General features: G+C 43.2%; 1 protein-coding gene and 1 pseudogene across 1 annotated transcript in view; one reads left to right on the top strand and one right to left on the bottom strand.

Annotated features, from left to right (window-relative positions):
* The first annotated feature begins 290 nt into the window (after nucleotides 1-290).
* The window catches only part of LOC143984149 (class I histocompatibility antigen, Gogo-B*0103 alpha chain-like), a 35,475-nt gene continuing 9,022 nt past the window's right edge, over nucleotides 291-26,743 (top strand). The window contains exons 1-6 of the mRNA XM_077484459.1: nucleotides 291-380; nucleotides 4,037-4,297; nucleotides 10,276-10,554; nucleotides 17,845-18,120; nucleotides 23,016-23,104; nucleotides 26,296-26,320. Of these exons, the coding sequence (XP_077340585.1) occupies nucleotides 323-380; nucleotides 4,037-4,297; nucleotides 10,276-10,554; nucleotides 17,845-18,120; nucleotides 23,016-23,104; nucleotides 26,296-26,307 (975 nt within the window). The 5' untranslated portion in view covers nucleotides 291-322 and the 3' untranslated portion in view covers nucleotides 26,308-26,320. The remainder of the gene's footprint in view (nucleotides 381-4,036; nucleotides 4,298-10,275; nucleotides 10,555-17,844; nucleotides 18,121-23,015; nucleotides 23,105-26,295; nucleotides 26,321-26,743) is intronic.
* LOC143987048 (one cut domain family member 2 pseudogene) lies at nucleotides 3,165-3,960 on the bottom strand (annotated as a pseudogene).

The following is a 26,743-nucleotide window of genomic DNA, read 5'->3' on the forward strand; positions in this document are numbered from 1 at the left end:
TGGTGCCACACATGATATCAAAGTCATGGAAAGAACATTTTTGTACGAATCAATATTTGGTGCCACACATGATATCAAAGTCATGGAAAGAACATTTTTGTACGAATCAATATTTGGTGCCACACATGATATCAGTCATGGAAAGAACATTTTTGTACACAGCTAAGGGGACCTGTTTAGTCAAGCATTTCTCAAGCATATGGATATATACCATGTTTCCCCAAAAATAAGTCCTTCCCCGAATATAAGACCTACCGTGATTATCGGGAGGGCTGCAATATAAAATATTTCTATTTTTCCTGGTGTCCCCTACTTCTCCAGGATGAAAATGACACCCCTCCTTCTTCTGCTTATTTTAAGGGTATCAGGTGTGCAAACAGGTAAGTGTGTGAATTGATGAAATTTGTGTTGTTTTCAAATTTGGTGAGCAGTGTGCAAATGTGCTTCCACCTTCTACACAGGCAAACTCTGCACTTATCTTCATACTATAACATAGAATAATCCAAAAATACCTTATTTTACATAAACATTCTGCCAAAGCTAGCCATGGACAAGAGGCAAAATGCTTTTCATTATCAATTGATAAATAATTGCTAATATCATACTGTATGTAGCGGCCATAACCCTCGATGGGGCGGCCTTTTTTTTTTGTTCTTACCGGTTACTTCTGCTTGGCTTGTTCTTCCATGTCTAGGGGTTCCCAGGGTTAGTACCCAACGACTTTGGACACTGACACCATAAAAGTCCTTTAAAAAGGTTTTTATTTGCAGAGGTAACATCCAACAAACACAGTCTCGTATGGGAACAGAGGACAAGGGTGAAGAAACCCAGGCACCTTGAACTGCTAATCATTAGAAAGTCTCCAATGCAACCCAGAGAGTAGCCACTCGCAGCTGGGTGCTTCAAAGCTGAACAAATATCTAGCCAGAGATTATGGCAGGCAGCACCTTAATCCGGAACTTGCAAAGTCTCTAGCCTTGAATAAATTTGCAACCGAAAGTGAACAGGAACCTTTCCTCAGTACCTGGAACGTTCTCTGTCTCCTTGGCAGCACTGGAAAAGCGTGGATTCATTAGTGTCCTTGACAACCCAGCAACCAGACACTTCTTGGGATGCTAGCTTGTTGGCCCTCCTCCGAAGAGTCCTCCCCCGGTCGCTTACACCAGCTGCGGTGCCCCTCCAAGTTGAGAGCACACCCGGACGCATTGAATCCTCCCTCCGTTACTGCGCCTCGGACCAGTCAGTTCCGAGACTCAGGAACAGATGGATCCTTGCCCCAGACCATGCGGGTCTAATGGGGCCAGTCAAACTGACCATGTTGCGGAGCAGCACACGCTCCTGTGACCGGGACCCCTCGTGGGGCTACCCCGGTCCAGATTCAGGAACAGGCAGCTCTGGCCTAACGAACGAACCCCAAACCCATGACTTCAGCCTCTTAAGTACCCTTCCCCAGACTCCTCAGTGGGGCCAGACGCACCCACTGATTGGCTCCGAGGAATGCTGATACTCAAAGCGTCCAACCAGGCCTGGTTCTGATCCTGTCATGTGCACCTAACTGTACACGTGACCAGGCAGAAGCCCAACACAGCCCAGCCAAACTGAGGCCAAAGTTAAACCTACACAATTAACCCTCAGAACTCCTTTACTGTTCTGAGGAAAAAAACTAAATTTGTACATAGCGAACACCTTGTCAAAAGTGTCGCTGCTACACATATATCTTATAAAAAATGGAAACACTATTGGCTAAATGACATATGCATAAAGTGCTGACATGCTCAGTTTGTGTGTCTGTTTTCAGAACTTGTTTACATGGACAACAAGGGGTCACTAAAAACATTTGGTTAACCCTTTCATGACTAAGCCTGTTTTTGACATTTGGTGTTTACAAGTTAAAATCCATATTTTTTGCTAGAAAATTACTTGGAACCCCCAAACATTATATATATATATTTTTTTAGCAGAGACTCTAGAGAATAAAACGGCGATTGTTGCAATATTTTATGTCACACGGTATTTGCGCAGCAGTGTTTTAAACACAACTTTTTAGGAAAAGGGACACTGTCATGAATTTAAAAAAACAAGACAGTAAAATTAGCCCAATTTTTTTGCATAATGTGAAAGATAATGTAGATAGATACCAAACATGTCACACTTTGTAATTGCACGCACTCGTGGAATGACGACAAACTACGGTACCTAAAAATCTCAATAGGCTGCGCTTTAAAAAAAAAATTCCGGTTACCAAGTTAGAGTTGCAGAGGAGGTCTAGTGCTAGAATTATTGCTCTCGCTCTGACGATTGCGGCGATACCTCACATGTGTGAATTGAACACTGTTTACATATGCGGGCGCGACTTCCATATGCGTTTTCTTTGCTTCGTGAGCTCGCGGGAATGGTGGGCGCTTTAAAAAAAAAAAAAAATTCTTATTTATTTTAAAATTAATAAATTGTTTTTTTTTAAACATTTTTGATCACTTTTATTGCTGTCACAAGGAATGTAAACATCCCTTGTGACAGTAATAGGTGGTAACAGATACTCTTTATGGATGGATCGGGGGTCTAAAAGACCCCCGATCCCTCCTTTACACTTCAAAGTATTCATATCGCCGTTTTCAGCGATTCTGAATACTGTATATATTTTTAAATCCGGCGCCATTGGCAGCCGAGTAAACGGGAAGTGACGTCATGACGTCGCTTCCGTGTTTACTATTAGGAGACTGGAATGAAGCCGCTTACAGCTTCATTCCAGTTTCTCCCCAGCCGCCGGAGTAATCGGATTCGCCATCGTGCTCCCGATTGAACGGGAGCCCCGGTAAGAGCGGAGGGAGGGGGGACGTCCCCTCCCGCTCCTCCGGCATAACAGCCGAGCGGCTTTTAGCTGGGATGATGCCTACAGGTGCGGGCATCATCCCGGTATAACCCCCGGAAGCCAAGTACGCACATCTGCATATGCTTGGCGGCCAGAGGGGGTTTTGCTGTACTCGTCAGCTATTCACCTACAACATAATATGCAGCCAGAAGGGATCATAGCCATGCCATGGTCACTGAGAAATGTACCTAATTTGACAGGCGGCAATGCCTGTTAAACATGCCCATTTAAATCATTGGGATCATGCCAGTGGCATCACTATGGTTGGTGTCACCTGGTGCCGTAAAAGATGGTGTCACCTCCAGTGGGCAGGGTAGTTTTGGGCACAGTCATTGTGCGCACCCAAAACCCCACTCACATGCAAGCTTGAGAGTGTTCCCTGTGACCAGCATAGGAACCCTCTGAGCAAAGATAGCTGGCAGATTCTGTACCTTTTGATTTCAGGTGTGATTCTCTGCACCACTTCTTTGGTGTTGATCTCTTCCAACTGTCCAAAGTTGCTCAGCTGGGACCTAGAGGAGAGCGGCCTATCTTGGCTGGATGTCAACACGGGCCTGTAAGATTGAGCAAGGGCCAGGTGGCCAGGGTGGTGCATCCCATTGAGGTGAGACATCATGGCAGATGGTGGGGTAGCCAGCCCCCTGGAGAGGTGCTAATAGCCTCTTTGCAGCATGGCAGTGTGGGCTGAGCTTCTTGTTGTGCCCAGGTGGTCCAGAGTTGTGCAGGCTCTGTTGGCTGTTGTGGATGGAGCCCAAGCCATTGCCTACAGAGGTAGCTGTCAAGGGGGACAAGCTCTGCCCCACTTCAGTCATGTCCCTGTAAGGGCTGTACATGTTGTTCATGGGGGGATCCAGGGTGAACTTGCCTCTGGCATTGCCAGAGAACCGATGGTAGTGATGGGGATGGGGGTGGTGGAACTTTTCTGACACAGTAGAAATAGGAGGCAGTGGCTGGAGTGGTGTTAGGATGATGTGAGTGCTGCTCATACTCATCCCAGTTGATGAGGAGTTACAGGGCATGATAATGGCATGGTGCAAGAGGATAGACAGCTTGGGACGGTAGTCCCCAGTCCCATCAAGGATGGAAGCCATGCTGTCTGTATGTCTCTCTCAGACAGTCACTCAGTGCGGTGATATATAACAGTCTGTATGTCTCTCTCTCTCTCAGACAGTCACATATTGCAGTATTATTGCACAGCGGTCTCAGCCTCAGAATTTGGTCAGCCAGACTTTTCGATAGTTGGATTCATAGATGATGTGCAGATTATGCGGTATATGAGTGACGTTGGCCGAGATCATCCGGTGGCTAACTGGATGAAGAAAGAAAGGCAGAACTACTGGGACCAAGAGACACTGATTTCTAAACAATTGGAATATATATTGAAAAGGATGGTGGTAAAAACAATAAAACGCTTCAATCAGACTAAAGGTGAGACACATAATAAATTGTACAGAGGGAAACACTGATCGGGGGGGCATGGGGACTTTGCTACACCATTCTGACATCAATCAGAGAGGTGCCCACAGTCAGTGACACATAGCCGGCATTATATAGAAATCCCACTTTCCATTCCATTCAGACCTGAGATCATAGTAACTGGCAAAGTCTCAGTGCTCTGGCTGTACACAATCACTAAACAAATACTGATATCTGATTAGGATACAATATGCAGTGCTTTGAAAATGTATTCTTACCTCTTGACATTTTCCACATTTTCTCATGTTACAGCCAAAAATGTAAATGTATTTTATTGGGATTTAATATGATAGACCAACACAAAGTGGCACATAATTGTGAAGTAGAAGGTAAATGATGTTTTTTTTACAAATAAATATCTAAAAAGTAAATTTTATATTATATTTGATGTAGAACCACCTTTCGCTGCAATTACAGCTGCAAGTCTTTTTGGGGTATGTCTCTACCAGCTTTGCACATCTAGAGAGGGAAATGTTTGCCCATCCTTGGTAGACGGCCATGTCTTGGTAGGTTTGCGGTGCAATACTCTTTCCATTTTCGGATGATGGATTGAACAGTGCTCCATGAGAGTTTCAAAACTTGGGATATTTTTTTATACCCTAACCCTCCTTTTAACTTCTCCACAACTTTATACTTGACATGTCTGGTGTGTTCCTTGGCCTTCATGATGCTGTTTGTTCACTAGGGTTTTCTAACAAACCTCTGAGGGCTTCACAGAACAGCTGTATTTATACTGAGATTACATTACACACAGGTGGACTCTATTTACTAATTAGGTGACTTCTGAAGATGGTTTCACTAGATTTTAGATAGGGGTATCAGAGTAAAGGGGGCTAAACACAAATGCACAAAACACTTTTCAGATATGTATTTGTTAAAAGATTTTGAAAACAATTCATTATTTTCCTTCCACTGCACAATTATGTGCCGCTTTGTGTTGGTCTATCACGTAAAATCCCAGTAAAATACATTTACATTTGTTATGTTGTTGTCTGTGGCCTAGTTTCAGCCTATTATTTCTGTTTTCTTTGTCATTGTTGTTACAAAAACGTAATAAACTGAATAATAAAAAAAAAATATATATATACATTTAAGTTTTTGACAAAAAAATAAAAAATTCAAGCGGCATGAATACTTTTCCAAGGCACTGTAAGTGCTCTACTTCCCTGAGCAAAATTAGGATTCTGCAGCTGATCATGGGCCAGGGGTGAAGAAAGAGGAGACAGAGAAGGATTTGATGAAGAAAAGCACAGTGGATTAGTGGTTAGCACTTCTGCTTTGCAGCACTGTAAAATGTATTCTATTTTGGGTGTTTTTATTCTGATGAAGGACTAGTAGCTCTTAAAGAAGTATAGCCAAAGCTGCTTTGGCTATACTTCTGGGGATCACAGGAGTGCAGTAGGGATGAGCCCAATGTTCGAGTCAAACATCGGGTGTTTGCCTGTTCACCGAACAGCAAACATTATTCGGTGTTTGAGGCAAATTCGAAATCTGCAGAACACAGTTAAAGTCTTTGGGACACTATGAAAAACCAAAAGTGATAATTTTAAAGGCTTATATGCAAGTTATTGTCATAAAAAGTGTTTAGGGACCCGGATCCTTCCCCAAGGGACATGTACCAATGCAAAAAAAAGGAGCAGTGATTTAAATAATACTTAAAGTGAAACAATAAAAATGAAATATTCCTTTGAATATCATGCCTGGGGGCTGTCCTTAGTATGCCTGTAAATTAGCTCAAAATTACATTTCTAAAGGAAAAAAGGTAATTTAAAACAGTTTGCGGCTGTAATGAATTGTGAGATCCCAACAATATATATAAAGATCTTTGAAAAAAACAGCATGGGTCCCCCCAGTCCATTACCAGGCCCTTTGGGTCTGGTATGAATATTAAGGGGAACCCTGCACCAAAATGAAAAAAAAAATGGCGTCAAAATCCATACCAGACCCTTATCCGAGCATGCAACCTGTCAAGTCGCAGGAAAAGGGGGGACGAGAGAGCGCCCCCTTCCTGAACCATACCAGGCCACATGCCCTCAACATGGGGAGCAAAGCTGTTTCCTGGCCTAGGGAAGCACTTTGCAGGGGGGCATCACGGAAAGAGTCCCCGCCGGCTTGCACTGTTAGTCTAGCGGCAGTCCTATGGGGCGGACTAGGCTGAGAGGTGAATAAGTCTAGCGTCCCTCATAAAGCAGCCGCACTGCTTCCGATATGTGGGCAGCCGGCATTCTGCAACTGTGGGGAGGGAGGTGCCACTTCTAATTTTGACTGTCCTATCATCCTGGACCACAAACCTTCCTCACTGTGCTCTGTTTTCTGCTGCACCATTGGCATGGTTATATCTTCTTAGTCCTCTCCATAAAATGATCAGAAATTTGTGCTTAAAGTAGAACTATAGGAGACACTTTTTTTTCATTTTGGAAAGAGTAAGGGAGGGTTATAGCCCCTGTCAGTTTATTTTTTACCATCCCTGTCCCATTGCAGAGATTTCCCTTCACTTCCTGCCCCATAGCCAAACAGGAAGTGAGAGGAAATCTATGCAAATTAAGGGAATCCATTGTCCCCCCCAGGCCCTCAGAACTAGTGTCCTCACTCAAAAATTTCAGGGCGGGTCTTAAACAGCAACGGGTGGGGCCTTGACAGGAAGGGGTGGGTCATATTTAAATTAGGGGGTGCACAAGTTTAGTCAGGCCTAGACCAGCACAAAATACAAAATACACTACACTACAGCACAAAATACACTACTGATGGGGAGGGTGCTTTGGGGTCCTCCCCATTCAGTCAGTGAGAGCCTCCCATGGAGGTGGAGTTGTTGTGTTTTTTTTCCCTCGGGTCATTGGACGTTGTGATCGAGGATAATTGGACACTGCTGGACAGTTTTTTATTTTTTTTAAATAAAGGACTTGTCCCAAGTAGTCTACTGTTATTTGTACCATTTTGACATTGGTAAATGTGTAAGGGTTCAATGTACCCGATACCCATTCACATGGGGGGGGGCGGGATCTGGGTGTCCCCTTGTTATAGGGGGCTGCCAGATTCTGATAAGCCCCCTGCCTGAAGACCCCCACAACCACCAGGCAAGGGTTGTGAGATGAGGCCCTTGTGCCCATCAACATAGGGACATGGTGCTTTGGGGGCACCCTCCCCATGTTGATGGCAGAAGGGGGCGCTCTCTCGCTCCCTACCAGTTTGCATGCTCGGATAAGGGTTGGTATGGATTTTGGGGGGACCCCTACTCCAATTTTAAAGAAAAAAAATTGGCACAGGGTTCCCCTTAATATCCATACCACACCTGAAAGGCCTGGTATGGATTTTGGGGGGACCCCCACGCATTTTTAAAAAAAAAATTGCAATTTTTTTCAAAGATTTTTATCTATATTGCTGGGATCCGGCAATTCATTACTGCAGTTTTAAATTACTTTTTTTCCTTTTAGAAATGTCATTTTGCTGTGATATTTTTATAAACACAAGACAAATGTGCTACTTTACAGGCATACTAAGAAGACCCCCAGGCACAATATTTAAAGGAATATTTAATTTCTATTGTCTTCACTTTAAGCATTATTAAAATCACTTTTTTGCATCGATACATGTTCCCTGGGGCAGGACCCAGGGTCCCCATGCCGTTTTTTTCAATGATTTTTATCTATACTGCCGGGATCTGACAATTCATTACAGCCGCTAGCAGTTTTAAATGAGATTTTTTCCTTTAGAAAAGTAATTTTGCTGTGGTACTGTTCTAAACATAGGAAAGATGCGCTACTTTACAGGCACACTAATGCCACGCACACATGACTGGTTTTCTCATCGAAATAAACTCTGAAGGTTTTTCCGAGGGAGTTCCGACGGAGTTCTGCTGAAATTGTCTTGCGTACACACGATCACACCAAAGTCTGATCGTTAAGAATGAGGTGACGTACAACACATACGACAGGACTAGAAAAAGGAAGTTCAATAGCCAGTAGCCAATAGCCTCCGTCTCGTACTTGCTTCAGAGCATACGTCGTTTTTGGTCTGTCGGAACAGCATACAGAGGAGTGGTTTTCCCGATAGGAGTTGGTTCCTTCGGAAATATTTAAATCATGTTCTATTTCTGGGTTCGTCAGAATTTTCATAAAAAAAGTCCGATGAGGCATACACATGATCAGAATATACGATGAAAAGCTTCCATCTGACTTTTTCTGTCGGACATTCCACTCATGTGTACGTGGCATAAGGACACCCCCAGGCACGATATTTAAAGGAATATTTCATTTTTATTGTTTCACTTAGCATCATTAAAATCACTGCTACTGAAAAACTGCCGTTTTAAAAAAATTTTTTTGCATTGATACATGTCCCCTGGAGCAGGACCCGGGTCCCCAAACACTTTTTATGGCAATAACTTGCATACAAGCCTTTAAAATGAGCACTTTTGAGTTTTCATGTTTGTGTCCTATAGACTCTAACAGTGTATAGGGGGGTTCAAGATTCAGATAAGCCCCCATCCATAGACTCCTATGACCACTGGGCCAGGGTTATGAGGCAAGGTACCCCCCATGTTAAGGACATGTGGCCTGGTATGGTTTAGGAGGGGAAAGTGCATACTTGTATCCCCTCTTCTTGCCCTGCCAGGCTACATGCTTCGATTAAGGCCTGGTATTGATTTTTGGGATTGATCCCACATATTTTTTCCCTGATTTTTTTGAATGGAGTTCTCCCTTAAAATTCACACTAGACCCTCATCAAACATAAGGGTCTGACATGTATTTTTAGGGTCAATCCAAATTGAGTTTTTGAAGAGTTCCCCATTAACATCTTTACCAGATCCTTACCTACGATAAGAGTCTGGTATCGATGAAGGGTATCTCCAGCTTCCTTTTTTTTACAAATAAAAGTGAAGCAGCGGCTCTTTCAGTATTTTTATTTTTTGTGGTAAATGTCACTTTTGCTGTAGTAGGTTGTACTCATCATACGGATGCGCCAATTTACAGGCAGATTAAGGGCCAATTAATTACTATCTTGTCAGAGTATATAAAACATTTTTGCATTTTTAATGTTTCCTTTAAAGCATTATTAAAATCACTGTTTCCCCCAAATTACATTTTTTGTAATCCTATTGACTGCAATGAGGTTAATATTCAGCACCTGAACCTTGGTCATGTACTTTGAACCTGCCTCATACCTAGTTTAGATGCTTGTAGAAATATGCAGTGAAAACTCAATATCTGTTCTACACTATATTATCAAAAGTACGCCTGCCTTTCCACGCACATCATTTTTAATGGCATCCCATTCTTAGTCCGTAGGGTTCAATATTGAGTTGGCCCACCCTTTGCAGCTATAACAGCGTCAACTCTTCTGGGAAATCTGCCCACAAGGCTTAGGAGTGTGTCTATGGGAATGTTTGACCATTTGTCTAGAAACGCATTTGTGAGTTTAGGCACTGATGTGGGACTAGAAGGCTTAGCTCGCAATCATCAAGACATTGTGGGAACAGTTTGGGGTTGGCCCTTCCTATTCCAACATGACAGCACACCAGTGCACAAAGCAAGGTCTATAAAGACATGGATGGGGGAGTTCAGGGTGAAGGAACTTCACTGGCCTGCACAGAGTCTTTACCTCAACCCGATAGAACAGTGCCTGGCCTCATAAATGTGCTAACCATTCTTCTGGAAGAATGGTCAAACATCCCCATAGACACACTCCTAAACCTTGTGGACAGCCTTTCCAGAAGAGTTGAAGTTGTTATAGCTGCAAAGGGTGGGCCAACTCAATATTGAACCCGACAGACTAAGACTGGGATGCCAAAGTTTATGTGCGTGTAAAGGCAGGTGTGTCAATACTCATGGCAATATTACATTACACTTATCATACTATACATAAACAGTATTTTACTTGTGACGCACCCATGGCATCTGTTCCCATGGAATATTTTTCTGTTCATTGTACAGAGATTCACTATTGCCAATGGATATCGAAATGCGAGCTGAGAGATGATAACAGCACTTCAGGGACTACGTATATTCGATATGATGGGAGAGATTTCATCTATCTGGACAAACAAAGGGAGATCTGGATACCCACCATGTATGTAGCTGAGCTCACCACACAGGAATGGAACAGTCCTGGGAAAAGATTGGCGAATAAACAGAGCAGATATCTGGACAATGACTGTATACATTGGTTGAAAAAGTTTCTTAAGCATGGGAGAGAAGATCTGGAGAAAAGAGGTAACTGCACTGTTGCACTGTGTGTGTGTGTGTGTGTGTGTGTGTGTGTGTGTGTGTGTGTGTATATATATATATATATATGAGATAGGTCGACTGATATGGGTTTTTCTCTGGCCGATGCCGATATTTAGAAATCATGGTGGCCGACGGCCGATATATGATGCCGATTTTTTTGGGCCTATATGTTAGGCCGATTTTATATATATATATATATATATATATATATATATATATATATATATATATATATATATATGGTCGAAGCCCTATGGCCGATACGGATATGAACCAATAGACTTTACCATAAGATTAACAACATGAAATGGACCTGAAGTGTGCCCTGGTCTGATGGTCGGTATACCAAAATAAGGGGGCAAAACATTCAGGTAGGGGTGTAGTTTTATTCGTTTTAGCTTAATTAGATGAGCGAGTTTGGTGAATGCTTGTGCCATTTCCACACGAGGATTGGGGATGTACTTTGCGAGGTAGGCAGGGTTCCAACTGCTTAGTCTCTAAATGACGTGACTTGGGACCCAGGCCAACATGCTGCCAAGGGTGCTCAAATACTAAAGAGTGACCACGATATGGACCGGGGTCGAGGTGTAGGCTGCGTAGAAGGACCTAACCGAGAGCGGTCCTGACCTAGCTTCATCAACAAGATCAACCTCGGCCCAGTTGTCGGTGGTGAAAGCCATGGCATGACCTGTCTTGACATGACCCCAGAGTCGAGAGGCTGTCATGACCGGGTATAGCTTGAAGAGGGAGGAAGTCCAGGTAAACCCGGGGTTTAGGAGTATCCCTGATGCCATGGTTCTGTAAGCCAGTAGTGGCCAAAAATTGCAGCGAAGCCTGTGGAGGCTGCGGCATCCGTCACTACCAGGGGTGACGGGGCATCGTAGATGGTATAAACATCGCTATACCAATCCACGCAGTAAGAAACCTTCCGACATAGATAGGACTGCTAATGCTACGGCATCTAAATTAAGGATCTAAGAGGGGTCCTGCGTCCGTGAGAGGGAGACCAGGAGGCGTGACATAAAGATTGACCCTGGGGGATGGCCCGTATTGTAGATTTTGACCATTCGTCAGGTGGTGTCTGTGTAGAACTTGGCTGCCAGTGCTACTAACGATAAACTGAGTAGGCCGTGAAAACCACAAAGGGCCCGGTAGATGGCCGCTTGGATGACTAGACTGGGGAATGTGCGAGGATTTTATGTGTCCCTAAAGATGGCAGATGTGATGGGCGAGTGTATGCCGTTGGCTATGGGCTGATGCCTCTAGATGCCTCGTAGTGGGGATCTTACTGTATGGGCCGTAAAGACAGATGGCTCTCCGGGTCCTGTAAGGATAAGAAATGCTGAACGCTGGCTAGGTATAGCCTGACTGTGTAACAAGAAGAAGCCAGTTGCGTGTGTCAACACGATCCCGGTGCAGGACGGAAGTTGAACTCAACTGTCTTAAGGGAGAGATGACAGACAGGGAACGGTGAATGGCTTGTAAGAAAAGCCACAGAAGACAAGTGGCCAATTAAGTGCTGCTGAAAACAACGTGTAGCCAGTTTGTGGGCCACTGAGAATGTGCTAGCAGAAGAATGATTGCAAGAAGTTATGCTAAGTCGCGAGCCTTGGCACGATTGCCAAAGTTGTGTTTAAACATGTGCTTGCGACAATGGCACGGGAGTTTGTCACTGGAGATGTGTTCGTAGTGACTCTGAGAAATTCGTGTTACCGCATGTGCTTTGCGAAGACTGCAGGAGTTGTGCTCGAACGTGTGTTTGGATGCGTGCTTGCAACGATTGCAAGATGTAATGCCAAGATGCGTGCTTGCAAGGATTGCAAGATGTTATGCTAGGACGCGTGCCTGCCACGATTGCAAGGAGTTACACCAGGATACGTGCTTGCCATGATTGTAAGAAGTTATGCCAGGATGCGTGCCTGCAATGATTGCTTAGCTGTTATGCCAAGATGCGTGCTTGCAACGATTGCAAGATGTTATGCTAGGATGCGTGCCTGCAACGATTTGCAAGGAGTTCCCCAGGATGCGTGCTTGCCATAGTTGTAAGGAGTCATGCCAGGATAGGTGCTTGCAACGATTGCAAAGAGTTATGCCAGGATGCGAGCCTGCAACGATTGTAAGAAGTTATGCCAGGATGCGTGCTTGCAACGATAGCAAGGAGTTATGGTAGGATACATGGGTAGCCAGGTCGAAAAAGACAGAAGTCCATCCAGTCCAACCACAAATCAAATAAACAAAGTATCGCACAACCCAACATACCCAATTCTACACCCACAGCTGATCCAGAGGAAGGCAAAAAACCCCAGCAGAGCATAGTCCAATTTGCTACAGCAGGGGAAAAAATTCCTTCCTGATCCCTCGAGAGGCAATCGGATTTTTCCCTGGATCAACTTTACCTATGAACATAAGTACCCCGTTACATAATGTACATTTAGGAAAGTATCCAGGCTTTCCTAAAGCAATCTATTGAGCTAGCCAGAACTGCCTGCTAGCAATGATTGCAATAAGCTTGTGCCTGGACATCTGCTTGCAATGATTGCAAGAGTTCTATGCTTGAATGAGTGTTTACAATGATTGCAAGAGGTCCATGCTTGAATGCGTGTTTGCCATGATTGCAAGAGGTCTATGCTCGAATGCGTGCTTGCAACGATTGCAAGAAGTCTATGCTCGAATGCGTGTTTGCAACGATTGCAAGAAGTCTATGCTTGTATGCGTGCTTGCAACGATTGCAAGAAGTCTATGCTTGGATGCGTGCTTGCAACGATTGCAAGAAGTCTATGCTTGGATGCGTGCTTGCAATGATTGCAAGAAGTCTATACTTGGATGCATGCTTGCAACGATTGCAAGAAGTCTATGCTTGGATGCGTGCTTGCAACGATTGCAAGAAGTCTATGCTTGGATGCGTGCTTGCAACGATTGCAAGAAGTCTATGCTTGGATGCGTACTTGCAACGATTGCAAGAAGTCTATGCTTGGATGCGTGTTTGCAACGATTGCAAGACGTCCATGCTTGAACGCGTGCTTGCAACGACTACAAGAAGTCTGTGCCTGGAAACATGTTTGCAATGATTGCAGGGAGCGTATGCTTGGGTGCGTGCTAGCAGTGATTTGCAAAAAGTTGTTTCTTGGATGTGTATGGAATGAATCCGATATGAATCGGTCGAACAAACCGAATCTTATATGAGCCGGTCGCATGAAAGTAATCTGACAAAACCCGTTTTAGAGTGTATGAATTTAATCTAATATATAAGAGACTGTGGAGAGTACGGGATGAACCCGGTGCGAATCAATTTGCCGCTGGGGCGACTGGAATTGAAACGGGTTGTAGCGTGTATGAAAATGAAACTGACACGAATCTTTGTAACTATATGTAACAAATCCTGATAGGAACCGATCGTAAGATGTATGAAAGGAAACCAAGATGCATTGGATTGTGTGACTATCAGGGGGAGTAGTAGTGAGGTGAAGGTTTTAACGAACGAATCGAGACCCTTGGCTGAAATTCGAAGCACGAAGTATCGATCTATAGTGAGTGTCGGACTTGGAGGAATGACAGGCAACATGCGAACGATACCTGTAATGCTGACATGACGGGTGCGAACCAATGTATTGTTGGTATGAGTGGATTAGACTCAAGTGACAAGAGTGTGCAGTGAATGAGTGAAATGTTTGCTGTGACATAGGCTGATTGCGATAACCGACGTTTCAGACGAAAAGTGATGAGATGAACTGTGGAGCATGTAACGAATGCGACCGAGCCAATTCGGAACAAAACAATTGGAGCACACCGGAACAAATCGGTGCCTCACGGATGCGACTGACTCGAATCGGGGCACGGTATATGACGGTCAAATTAATGAAAAATGTGTTATGACAGAGGCATAAGTCGATCGTGCCGCGACTGCGACTGATGAATGTCCACACACTGGTTCTGAGAAAGGGGGGCAGGTAAATGGTCACTAGGCCATTAGTGGCTGCTCCTTAAGGCATATTCCTACTGAGCATAGGAAAGCAGGAGAAGCTGCAATTAATATCCCCTGAGCATGTCCAGGAATCCAAGGAATAAGGAGAGCCAAGGGTATTGTAGAAGCTCCAGGGATTGGAGGTAATTGAGTTAAATGGCCCTGCATCCACTGCTGGGAATAACAAGTAAAGGGGCACTGTGGTACACACTTTTTTGGATATTTTTTTTTTTAAATGAATAGCTCACACCACTATCCACAATGCACTGATTGTTGGAGTAATTTATAAAATATAGGCAGAAATGTGGTGCATGACAGTACAGTGACCTTTCGCAACCTTTATAACATGGAGGAACCCTTGAAATAACTTTACAGGCTCAGGGAACCCCTACCAAAAATTTATATATATCTACAGCTCACAGTACATTAGTGTGATGGTCACTGGGAAGAATGCTCTATACATTTGTGGCCATTTGTAATACCCCCCTTACAGATAACTATTCTGAGAGGCAGGCATTGCCCATTGCTTAATGGAACCCCTGGTATACGCTGAAGGAACCTTATGCCGCATACACATGGTCGGACTTTCCGTTGGGAAATGTTCGATGTGAGCTTGCTGTCGGAAAGTCCGACCATGTGTATGCTCCATCGAACATTTGCTGTCGGAATTTCTGCACACAAATGTTTGAGAGCAGGTTCTCAAATTTTCGGCCAACTTTACTTTGTGGTCGGAAAGTCCGATCGTGTTTACACATGTCCGTTGCACAAAAGTTCACACATGCTCGGAATCAAGTATAAGGAGCCACACTGGCTATTGAACTTCCTTTTTCTTGGCAAGTCTTAAGTGTTGTACATCACCGCATTCTCACGCTCTGAATTTTGGCCCAACATTTGTGTGACCGTGTATATGCAAGACGTGGCATTAGAGTTCCACAGAACCTTGATTTAGAAAGAATGCACTACAGAGAACACTTGTGGGGCAATTATAAAAACTTTCTTGAGGCCTGTACACACAATCTGACTTTTTGACAACAAACATGCAAATTAGCTGTTTTAAGGCAACATCCAAATGTGTGTACGCTCCATTGGACAAACTTTTTCGTTTTTTTTTCATTCTTTATTTTATTTTATAAAGGAGCAATAAAGATACATACATATACTGATTCATTATATTGATCAAATCCCCCCCGCCCCACCTTGCTCCTTTCTCTAAAGGTAGTTTTCTTTTCCTTTTCCTTTTTTTCTTATTTTTCCCTTTTCTATCCTATTCATTTTCATCCATTTTCCACCCTATCCTCTTCTCGAATTTTATTGAGTAATCTCTACTACATATCTCCATGTTCTTTTAAACTTGTTCCAGTCTTTCCATTAATCCTTCCGTTCTGCTTCTTCTATCTGTTCCTTCCCCCTTTTATCTACACTCTCCAATTTTTGTATGGTGCTTACCCCCCTTTATCCATAACTTTTTCGGTTTTCATCTGACTTTTGTTGGCTGTGCAAATGGACAAATTTTTTGACCACATAAGTCCGATGGAGCAAAGTCAGATTGTGTGTACACAAAACCATCGGAGTTTTGTACAGAATACAAACACGCATGCTCAAAACCAATGCAAAAGATCAGACAACAATACAGAAGTTGACCAAAGGGTGGCGCCGGAGTAATTGAACGTCCTCTTTTGAAGTGTCGTCAGTACGTTAAACCGTCACTACAGTCGCGTTTGTTGCCTAGAAAGTCCGATCGTGTGTATGCAATACAAATTTACGGCCAACGGCCTTTGTACAAAAGTCCACGGGAAAGTTTGTACAAAGTCCGATCGTGTGTATGAGGCTTTAGACAAACTTTATCTTAACTTTGTCTCAACTGGAGCAGTTGCCTAAAGCAGACAATCAGCTTTTAAATTGTTGTTTCCTAACCTGTGTGGAAACATTGAAAGATAAAAGCTAATTAGTCTCCATTAACAACTTCACCAATTAAGATAGAACACGTCTCAGGCACATTTTATTTTGTATTCCCCCCCTTCTGTGTCCAACTTCTGATCCCCCTGACACGTGTTTTGGCTATTTATTAAAATGAATAGGGCTTCACTTGTTTTGTAAAATATGCCATTGTCCTTAAAGAGGAAGTAAACCCTGATGGGTTTACTTCCTCTTTAATTCCCTGCAAAGGCAAAGCATAATGGACTACTATGCATCACATAGTAGTCCATTATGTGTCACTTACCTGACACAGGAGCCAGCGAAGTCACAGCTGTCCCCTGTAGTCCGGCGCATCCATCTTCTCAGTGGGTCTTGCTGCTCCGCCGCTGTCATTCGGCGAAGCCGCAATGACGTCACTCCCACGCATGCGCAGGGGAGCCGCCACGCGCGGCATCTTCGTTGTTGACGGTGCCGTGCTCAGTGCGCCTGCTCGCCGCTGTCTACGGCGCATGCACCATAGACAGTGGTGCCTGTCTTTCGGCAAATATCTCCTAATGCGTGTAGGTTTAGGAGATATTTCTTGGACCTACAGGTAAGCCTTAATCTAGGCTTACCTGTAGGTCAAAGTGTGTTGTAAGGGTTTACAACCACTTTAAAAGAGTAAAGGAAACAATTATCATTTTTTTTTAAATGTTATCCAACTATATTGTATCACCTCTCTGAAGACCCTGAATATTATATATAATTCATTATCAACAAACATCAGGCAGTTCAGAGTATTGTTGGCCATGTAACATTCAATGAGCTCCTACATGAAATATACAAAATAGAAGAACAATGAACATTTTTTAAACTGACACTACATAATTTGCGACTGCAATCAACTGACAAGTCTCTAAAGCAATCAGGTGGGGCCCATTCACAATTGTGCATTGAGGCAATGCACACTAAACACACATAATAGCAAGTTAACTTGCATTTCCATGACTGATGGCAAAACACCAGCTCAATATGTGGTACTATTCAATGTGAATGGATCCCCAACACATTGCACAGTCTAGCACGATGCACTGCAGTGCACCAAAATGCACAGTGTAAATGGGCCCTTAATCGCAATTATTATTATTATACAGGATTTATATAGCGCCAACAATTTACGCAATGCTTTACAATATAAAGGGAGACAATGCAGTTACAATACAATAAAATAGGATTAAGAGGCCCTGCTCAGAAGAGCTTACAAGCTAATAGATCATAAGTTAAAGAACATAGTATAAGAAAAAAATATTCTTTAATAAAAATAATAATATAAAATTAACAAGCTTCTCACACATGACCCTCTTATAGATCTTTACCACTAGCAATTTAATCTCTTGCTGCTTCTATATATTCCACAGTGCGTCCAGAGGTGAAGGTGTGGGGTCATCGTCAGTCGGATGATGTGACCAGACTTCAGTGCCTGGTGTACGGGTTTCACCCCCGACCTGTGGATGTGAAGTGGGTGAGGAATGGGAAGGACCAACTTCCTTCAGATGAAAGGACACAAATTCTCCCCCATCCTGATGGCACCTATCGGACCAGAGTCAGTGTGAAAGTGGCAATAAGATTAGGAGAAACGTATTCCTGTCATGTGAACCACAGCAGCCTAGAGGAAATTCTTATTGTGAAATGGGGTGAGTGAAACAGAGAACACTAAAAGGGCCACAATTTTGTCAAAGCATGTTTTCACATATACTCAGTCATTCCAGTAAGATCATAGCTCATTGGGTTCAACAAACTCAACTAAATTGCGTTTATCTCAATGTAAGCGGGGCTCATGTGCCCTCATAACTGGCCATCTACACCTGTCATTAAATTGACTCTGTTGCTAAAACAGATATAGCACATTCCTCATTATGCTGCTAGGATACATTTTATTTTTGGCTCCTGCTGTAATTACAGGAGCAGTTATTGCTTAGTATGGTCTGTTCAGAGCTCCACAGGCTGAGAGCTTGATTGCTTATCCTTGCCCCTGGGAGGAGCTTCTAGAGTTTAGGGCAGGGGAATTTATGCATCTAGCTTGAATATTCAGCAAGGCCTTGTCAGTTTCTGGGGAGGTGTGCCCAGGTAATTGTTGGGTTTCTGTTAAATAGGCTGGAGCACTGAATAGATTGTCTTTGGCCGCGTACACACGCGCGGACTGTTCGCCCAACCTTGTCCGCTGAACAGTGTTTGGGCGGACAGTCCGCTCGTGTGTGGGGCTTCAGCGGACAGTTTCAGCGGACAGTTGGACGAACAAGGTCTTACGGAAATTCCGAAAAACTGTCCGCTGAAACAAGGTTTCAGCGGACTGTTCGCTCGTGTGTAGGCTTGTTCGGCCAACTAAGTCTCGCGCATGCTCAGAAAGGATTTCCACGTCGGAAGGTTGCATTGCAGTGTATAGGACGTCGTATTTTTCGTCCCGTCGTACGTGCCGTTCACGTCATCGCGCACGGTTTCAGCAAACTGTTCGTCCGTCGTGTGTGGCCATGTCCGTCCATGCTAAGTTTGAGCGGACTGTTTGCCGAAACTGTTGGACGGACAAAGTTGGGCGAACAGTCCGCGCGTGTGTACGCGGCCTTACTCCCTCTTTGGAGATTAATCTACATGCTGAAGTGAAGGTCCCTGGATCCTCCCTTCTTGGATTAGATGTTGGATTATTCTGCTGGAGGCTGCATCTCCGGAATAGTTATTGTCATGATCTGTGAGTAGGTCAAGACCTTCTGTGCCTTAGTTTATCTTGAATGAATGAAATACTTGTATAGCGCACAATGCGAAATGAATCGCCTCTAGGTGCCTTAGTTTATCTTGTGGTCCCCAACTGCAAGAATCTAGGCTAGTTCAGCCTATGTGCTCAGAAATGTCCATGTTCCTCAGCTAGGCGTGAATGAATGTATTGCTACTATCCAGAGATAGGAAAGAGTCCTCTGCCTAATTGTGCTCCATTGACAGAAAATGGGATGACTGAGGAGAGATCTAAGTAACTCCACTAGCTGGGACCTTGATGAACAATGGCTTGAGGTGAGGGGTCACAACCTCCTATCTGAACAGGTGGAATCCCTATCATGAAGACAATGCTGTTCTGCCCCTCAGACTATTTATATATTGCTCCAGTAACCATCTGTGCAGTCTTTTAAATCTGTCTAGAGTTCAGCTTTAAAGTATATTTAAACCCTCATCTTATAAAAGAATATATTCAGTATAAAAAAGAAGTGAAAAGTAAAATATTTGTGTATACATATAAAAAATTATAAATACCTTTTTATAGGTGATCACATACCCTCTGCCCTAAGCTGCCCAATGCCCCATACAAACGGTCGGAAATTCTGATGGAAAAAATCAGATCAAAATATGTTGTTGCCTGGGCAGGTGGAAACTGGCCCAACTCTTCCACTTTTTGAAGTCTTTGCCCAACAGTGAAAACTTTCGTAGACCGTTAACTCCGTTCGAAGACCTGTGCTTGGGTGAGGGGCCGATCCGTGGGTCTCTTTCCCAATCGTATGGGATCTTAATGGACCTTCTATCTCGGGGAGACCCAACGTTTATAGGAAAGTGGGAGAGGGACCTTGATGTCAGGTTCTCGACGGAACAAAAGGCTCGAGTGCTTCTGTTTGCACACAAGTCATCCTTGTGCAGCAAATATCAGGAAATCACATATAAGATCTTGACCCGCTGGTACAGGACTCCCACAGTCTTAGCAGTCATGTTCCCGGGACATAGCCCTGGGTGTTGGAGATGCAGTGCACATGCAGGTACACTGCTCCATATATTTTGGGAATGCCCGCAACTGTCCCATTTCTGGGGGCAAGTTCTCAAGATTATACTTGATCTCACAGCTATTGATCTTAGGAATGATCCAGCGGCAATCTTTCTGAACCTGACTCCACTTTCTGGTAAGAGATTTCGTAAGTCACTTTTAAAACACCTTCTGAACGCAGCCAGGGCATGCATACCTAGTATGTGGAAGCAGCAGGCCGCCCCGACGGTGTCTCAATGGTTTGCGAGAGTTTGCGACATCTATTGAATGGAACAGCTTACAGCGTCCCTGCATGATAGAGAGGAGGAACACACCGCTCGATGGATGCCTTGGAGCATGTTTAGGTATTCTGATGCATACAGAACTTACTTGTGATACTTGGCATGAGAATAGAATGGCAGTTCCGGTATGGGCTCACCACCGGGATTGCCACAGTCTGTATCTCCACCTGAGGACTGTTCTGGTCCGCACCACCCCCCCCTTATTCCCTTTTTACCTTTTAACCCAACTTAACCCCTCTTCTTTTCTTCCTGTTCTCTAGCCTCCCAGCCCCCACCCCCCTTTCCATTCACTCTTACACTCCCCACAATCCCGATAAAAATAACTAGTGATTGCGAGGGCTTTATCAAGTTATTTACCCAGTTTTCTTTCTAATGACTGCTGGCCGTGGGAGTGGCCCCGGCTGGGCTACCCATTCAGAGAGTGACCCCAAGCCATTCACAAAGACCCCTCGGGGTCGGCCTAGGAGGGAACACCCCCTGTGTCGCATTACTATAATAGGGAGTACCGATCGGGAGACTCATAAACCCAGTAAGGGTTAGGGCCTTGGCTACTCTAGGCCTGATACAGTTGTACTGTGATAAACTATCAAATGCTCCCTACCATGTGCTGAATGTATTATTTGATATAATGAGACGACTGGGTGTCTATTGTTTCTTTTACAGTTTGCTTCTGTATTACCTGCAATCCATAAATAAAGATTTAAAAAAAAAAAATATGTTGTTGGAAAATCCGATCTAATTTCCGACGGAAAAAGTTTGAGAGCTGGATCTAAAATTTTCCGACAACAAAATCCAATCGGACTTTTTTCGATCGCGTGTAGAGAATTCCGATGCACAAAGTGCCACGCATGCGCAGAAAAAATTTGGAGACCAAAGCTATTGGCTATTGACCCCCCGTTGTATGTTTTGCACGTCACCTCGTTCCAAATGATCAGATTTCCCGACAACTTTGTGTGACCGTGTGTATGCAACACAAGTTTCGATCAAAATCTGTCGGAAAAAATCCAGGGGGGGGGATGGGGCATGTCAGCACAAGCCTGATTGTTTTATTAGTTCCCAGCACAGCTAGAGAACTGACCACACTGCGCTCTCATTCCTAGTGTCGTTAGTTTTTAACCACTTCAATACTGCATGCCGTCATATGACGTCCTTGACTTTGTGCGGGGGGATAGCTGAATGATGCCTGCAGCTACAGGCATCATTCAGATATCATTATTTGCAGGCGGCACTTCTGTATACGATAAGAATGATCATAGTGGCAGCTCCACTGCTTGATCGTTCTTATATGCGACAGGAAGGGACATCCCCCCTCCCGCCGCCATACAGTGCTTCTCCGGGCACTCCCGTGCCATCGGGGGCCCGGAGAAAGAATCGAATGCCGCCGGATGATGACCATAGAGATTTCCGGTGACCAGATGGTCACCAGTCATCAATATGACCGTTAGAGGCCCGGGCGTGATGTTATGACGTGACACCCAGACACCGCATGTAAACAAAGCCGCAGTCGTGGCTGTCAGTATGAGATTGTCAATTTTTTCTTCCAATCTTATGCTTTGCAGCCTGGAGGAGAGATTTTATTGACCCCGCATCTCTCCATAAAGAGGACCTGTCACGATAGATTCCTACTACAAGGCATGTTTATATTCCTTGTAATAGGAATAAAAATGTTAGAAAAAAATTAAATGTAAAAAAAAAGTGTATAAATAAAAAAATAAAGTAAAATATATATTTTTAAATGCGCCTGTCTCCGGTAGTTCACGTGCAGAAACGAACACACACGTAAGTCCCGCCCATATATGTAAATGCCGTTCAAACCACACATGTGAGGTATCACTGTGTGCGTTAGAGCAAGAGCAACAAGAGCAAGAGCAACAATTCTAGCACTAGAACTCTAAACTAGTAACCTGTAGAAAAAATGTAAGACACGCCTATGGAGATTTTTAAGTACTGAAGTTTGGCGCCATTCCATGAGTGTGCGCAATTTTAAAGCGCAACATGTTTGGTATCTAGTTATTCGGCATAACATTATCTTTCATATTATACAAAAAATTTAGCTAACTTTACTGTTTTGTCATTTTTTTATTCATAAATCATTTTTTTTTTTCAAAGAAAGGAGTTTGAAAAATTATTGCGCAAATACTGTGCGAGATAAAAAGTTGCAATGACCGCCATTTTATTCCCTTAGGGTGTCTGCTAAAAAAACATATATGATGTTTGGGGGTTCTGAGTAATTTTCTAGCAAAAAAAATTATGTTTTTTGCATGTAGGAGAGGAGTGCCAGAATAGGCCCAGTATTGAAGCAGAGGGACTGGCGGGAACAGGGATATCACACAGAAAAATATAAAAAGAACCGAATACGTTTGCATACAAGTACATGGTAGAGCAGGCACAGATCAAGCATATGAAATGTTGAGTTTACATATTATTTAATAATTGTACACCTATAAAGCTTTTTGGTGTGGATTTCAAATATAAGCACTATTTTATGTTTTATCTTTTGTTTCTCTCTCAGAACACTACCGAATCCATGGAGTTATTCCTGGTGTTGTCATCGGACTTGCTGTTTGTATTGGGGCAGTGGTCTATTTTTATAAAAATAGAGTAAGTATCACATGTCCATGATTTTATTTTATGGAATAGTCTAATTAAAATCCAATGGCCTGTACAAAGACACGGGCGGACTGTCTGTCCAACTTAGTCTGCTGAAACACATTTCAGCGGACAGTCCGCTCGTGTGTGGGCTTCAGCTGACTTTTTCAGCGGACAGTCTGGCGGACTAAGTCTTTCGGAATTTCCGTAATATTGTCCGTCCAACTTTGGTTTCAGCGGACGGTCCGCTCGTGAGTAGGCAAGTTGGACGGACTAAGTATGGCGCATGCTCAGAAAGGATTTACACGGCGAAAGGTTGCATTGCTGTGTATTGGACGTCCTATTTCTAGTCCCGTCGTACGTGCTGTACACGTCATCGCGCAAGCTTTCAACGGACTGTCTGTTCATCGTGTGTGGTCAAGTCCGTTCATTCGAAAGTAGGACGGACTGTCCGTCAGATTGTCTGACGGACTTAGTTGGCCATACAGTCCGCTCGTGTGTACGCAGCTTAAGTTGTATAACATTTTTACATTGTATCATCTGCAAACAGTAGTTTTGAATAATATAAGGACTAATATAAGGACTATAGCTGCACTAACAAAAGCATTATATGCCGAACCAGTTATATTGGAACATTGACTGTTTTAGAAACATTCTATTATCTGAAGAAGTTTGAGTTTAAAAAAAATGAAAACAAACATATATTACACTCACCTCTATGTTGCAGCTTTGGTATGATTTTTCATTTTATTTTTATTTTTTCCTGATAGATTCGTTATGCTACTAATTTAAATTTGTTGATTTGTTTCAGAATTTGTTTAGTCTATGTTCAATAAATTTCCTTTTGTTTATTTATTTTCTAACAAATTCCAAATTTTCAGGAACAATTTGATTTCGGATCGGTCAAAAAATGATTGATCGATTAAAGTTCTGCGTGAAGAATAGCTGATTGTTAAAACGGAGGTCCGCACGCCCCTTTAAACATTAGAAGTCAGCAGCTACACATACTGTAGCTGCTGACTTTTAACATTAGGACATTTACTTGTTCTGGAGTCCAGCGATGTCCGCACCGCAGCTGATGTTTTCATCAGCTGTCAGGTGCTGCAGCCGCCATTGCTTGTAAAGGAACCTGGAAGTGTAGCCTTTCGGCTTCATGGCTGAGTCCCTACTGCGCATTGCGTTCACCTTATATATTTTTTTGGAGCTTTTGTTCAAAAACACATTTCACTGTTTATGGACTATTAGTATTTTGTTCATACACATGGTACACTGCACATGGACTATTAGCATTTTGTGCAATTTTTGATTTGTATTACACTTGTATAACGACACATTTTTTTTTTTTTTTTTTTTTTTTTCTGTTTTGTTTTCCGTACCATATCATTTATATATGTGTGCACTCAACACTATCTCACTATCATCAATAGAAGATCTTTTATACCAAGTTCTTTTTTTTTTTTTTTTTTTTTTTTACCAAGTTTTTTATGTCAAGTTTTTTATGTTAAGTGCACAATCTGACTTGTAGTATTGCACTTTGGAATTTATGCACATTGTCTGAGCTTAGTTAAATATACAGTTCCACATTTTACTTTATTTTATTTTTGTTTGGTTGGTACTTGAGTACATGTTAGTTTATTTTAGTTTAATTAGATTTATTTAGCTGGAGCGCAACACCATTTCTGTATTGTAACTGTATTGTCTCCTTTTTATATTGTAAAGCGCTGCGTAAATTGCTGGCGCTATATAAATCCTGAATAATAATAATAGTGTGGAGTTCCCCACACCAGAATTAAAATTAAAAACGCCCCAAAATCCATACCAGACCCTTATCCAAGTATGCAGCCCGGCAGGTCAGGAAAGGGTGCCCCCCCTCCTGAACCATACCAGGCCACATCCCCCCCAACATGGGGGGGCCCCAAAGCACCTTGTCCCCCTGTACCCTGGCCAGTGGTTGTGGGTGTCTGCAAGCAGGGGGCTTATCGGAATCTGGAAGTGTCCCTTTTACAAGGGGAGGCCCCCAAATTCCAGCCCCCCCCCCCCCACGTGAATGACCCTTATCCATTCACCTAAAAAGTGCAAAAAGTGAATAAAGACACTACTTGAGTTTTTGACAATTCCTTTATTACATTTATTTTTTATTTTTTAATGTCCCCTGGTGTAGAACCATCATCAGTCACGACACCTGCTGCACTGCTGGATCTGAAAAAAAAACCTTCAGCCTCGTTGAATGCTCCCGCCGACTGTCTGCTCTGCCAACTGACCTTTCTTAAAAAGCGAAGGGTAGGAGTCACCCAATGACATCAGCGAGCGACCTCACCCCCTTGTGATGTCATCGACCCAGCATTCCCCTGTAGTGGGACCCCACGCCATTTTTTTTACGTTTCTATTGCTGACATTTTTTTAGTTTACATTTCAGCTCTCAGTGGGGAAGCCTGCTGAGGGCTGATGAGTAATCAGTTACTAAGGACGTGGCGGCCGACTTCCCTGCCTGCTCCTTAATAACCAGCTATTCTTCACACAGAATTCAAATTGGTCGATAATTGTTCGATAGATCCAAATTCAAATTGTCCTCAAAATGTGGAATTTGTTAGAAATAAATAAATGAAACAAAATGTTATGAAACAAAACTCGTTACTATTTAATTCGGAGATTTGGATACATCTGAATCGCTGAATAACCCTAAATTCTTTCAAATTAACATTCGGACCGAAAAACAAATTGCACATGTCTAGCAGCTTTCCCCTGCTGGCTCTAAGCCCAAGAAAGGGCGCTGATTGGGGGCTGTCAGTCACTACTTTCCGCTCTGCTTCTCCAGCACTCAATAGAGTGTCAGGCTGATAAGGGGGCACGCACAGCTGCTCCAACTCTCAGCCTCCCACTGAGAGGTGGAGCCAGCTATCAGTCAGGCAGCTGGGTGGATTCCGACAATTTGGTCGGTATCCTTCCAGAGTCTGGAGTGATATCAGCTGACAGAGGACTTTAACCCACTGTTGGCTGATTCTGGGTCACAGGAGAGCACAAGTGGACCCAGAAGAGAAGCATGGCTCAAAAAACTTTGGCCATACAGCTCTTTTAAAACCCCTCTAATTATCTTTATCGACGATCACGGCCAGAATGTTGTAGAAGTCTGGATCTTTTCAAAAAAATGTTAAGATTTTGAATTTAGTTTTTTTGTCTCTAATATCCTCTTTTATTTGTTGCAGAGAAGTAGCTGAGGGAGAACCAGTGGTAAGTATTTCATTATGACCTTTTCCTTTGTATCTTAATAGTATGGGGTGTTTCTTGACTATGTGCTAATCTTACAACATTGTGTAAAGTCTATGTATAGCCAAAACTTTTTTTTGTTTTGGGTAGAGTAAGGAAGAGTTAAACAGTCTTTTTATTTTTTTCACTTTATGTCCTATTGGGAAGATTTCCCCTTACTTCCTGTCTTAGAGATGCAGCAGGAAGTGAGTGGACATCTCTAGAAAAGTGTAGGGAACTACCATTTTAGACATTTCACAATGAACAAAAGAAAAGTGCCTCTAAAGCCCCATACACACTATCAGATTTTCTGCTGATTTTTTCCTTCAGATTTACCAAAACCCTGTAGTGCAAGGGCCTGCCTGATTGCATACAAATTGAAACACCTAAGGTTTGACCTCATATTAT

Source organism: Lithobates pipiens, unplaced genomic scaffold, assembly GCF_037356315.1.
Source record: "Lithobates pipiens isolate NorthernLeopardFrog02 unplaced genomic scaffold, aLitPip1_a1.2 Scaffold_1, whole genome shotgun sequence".
Taxonomy (NCBI): Eukaryota; Metazoa; Chordata; class Amphibia; order Anura; family Ranidae; genus Lithobates; species Lithobates pipiens.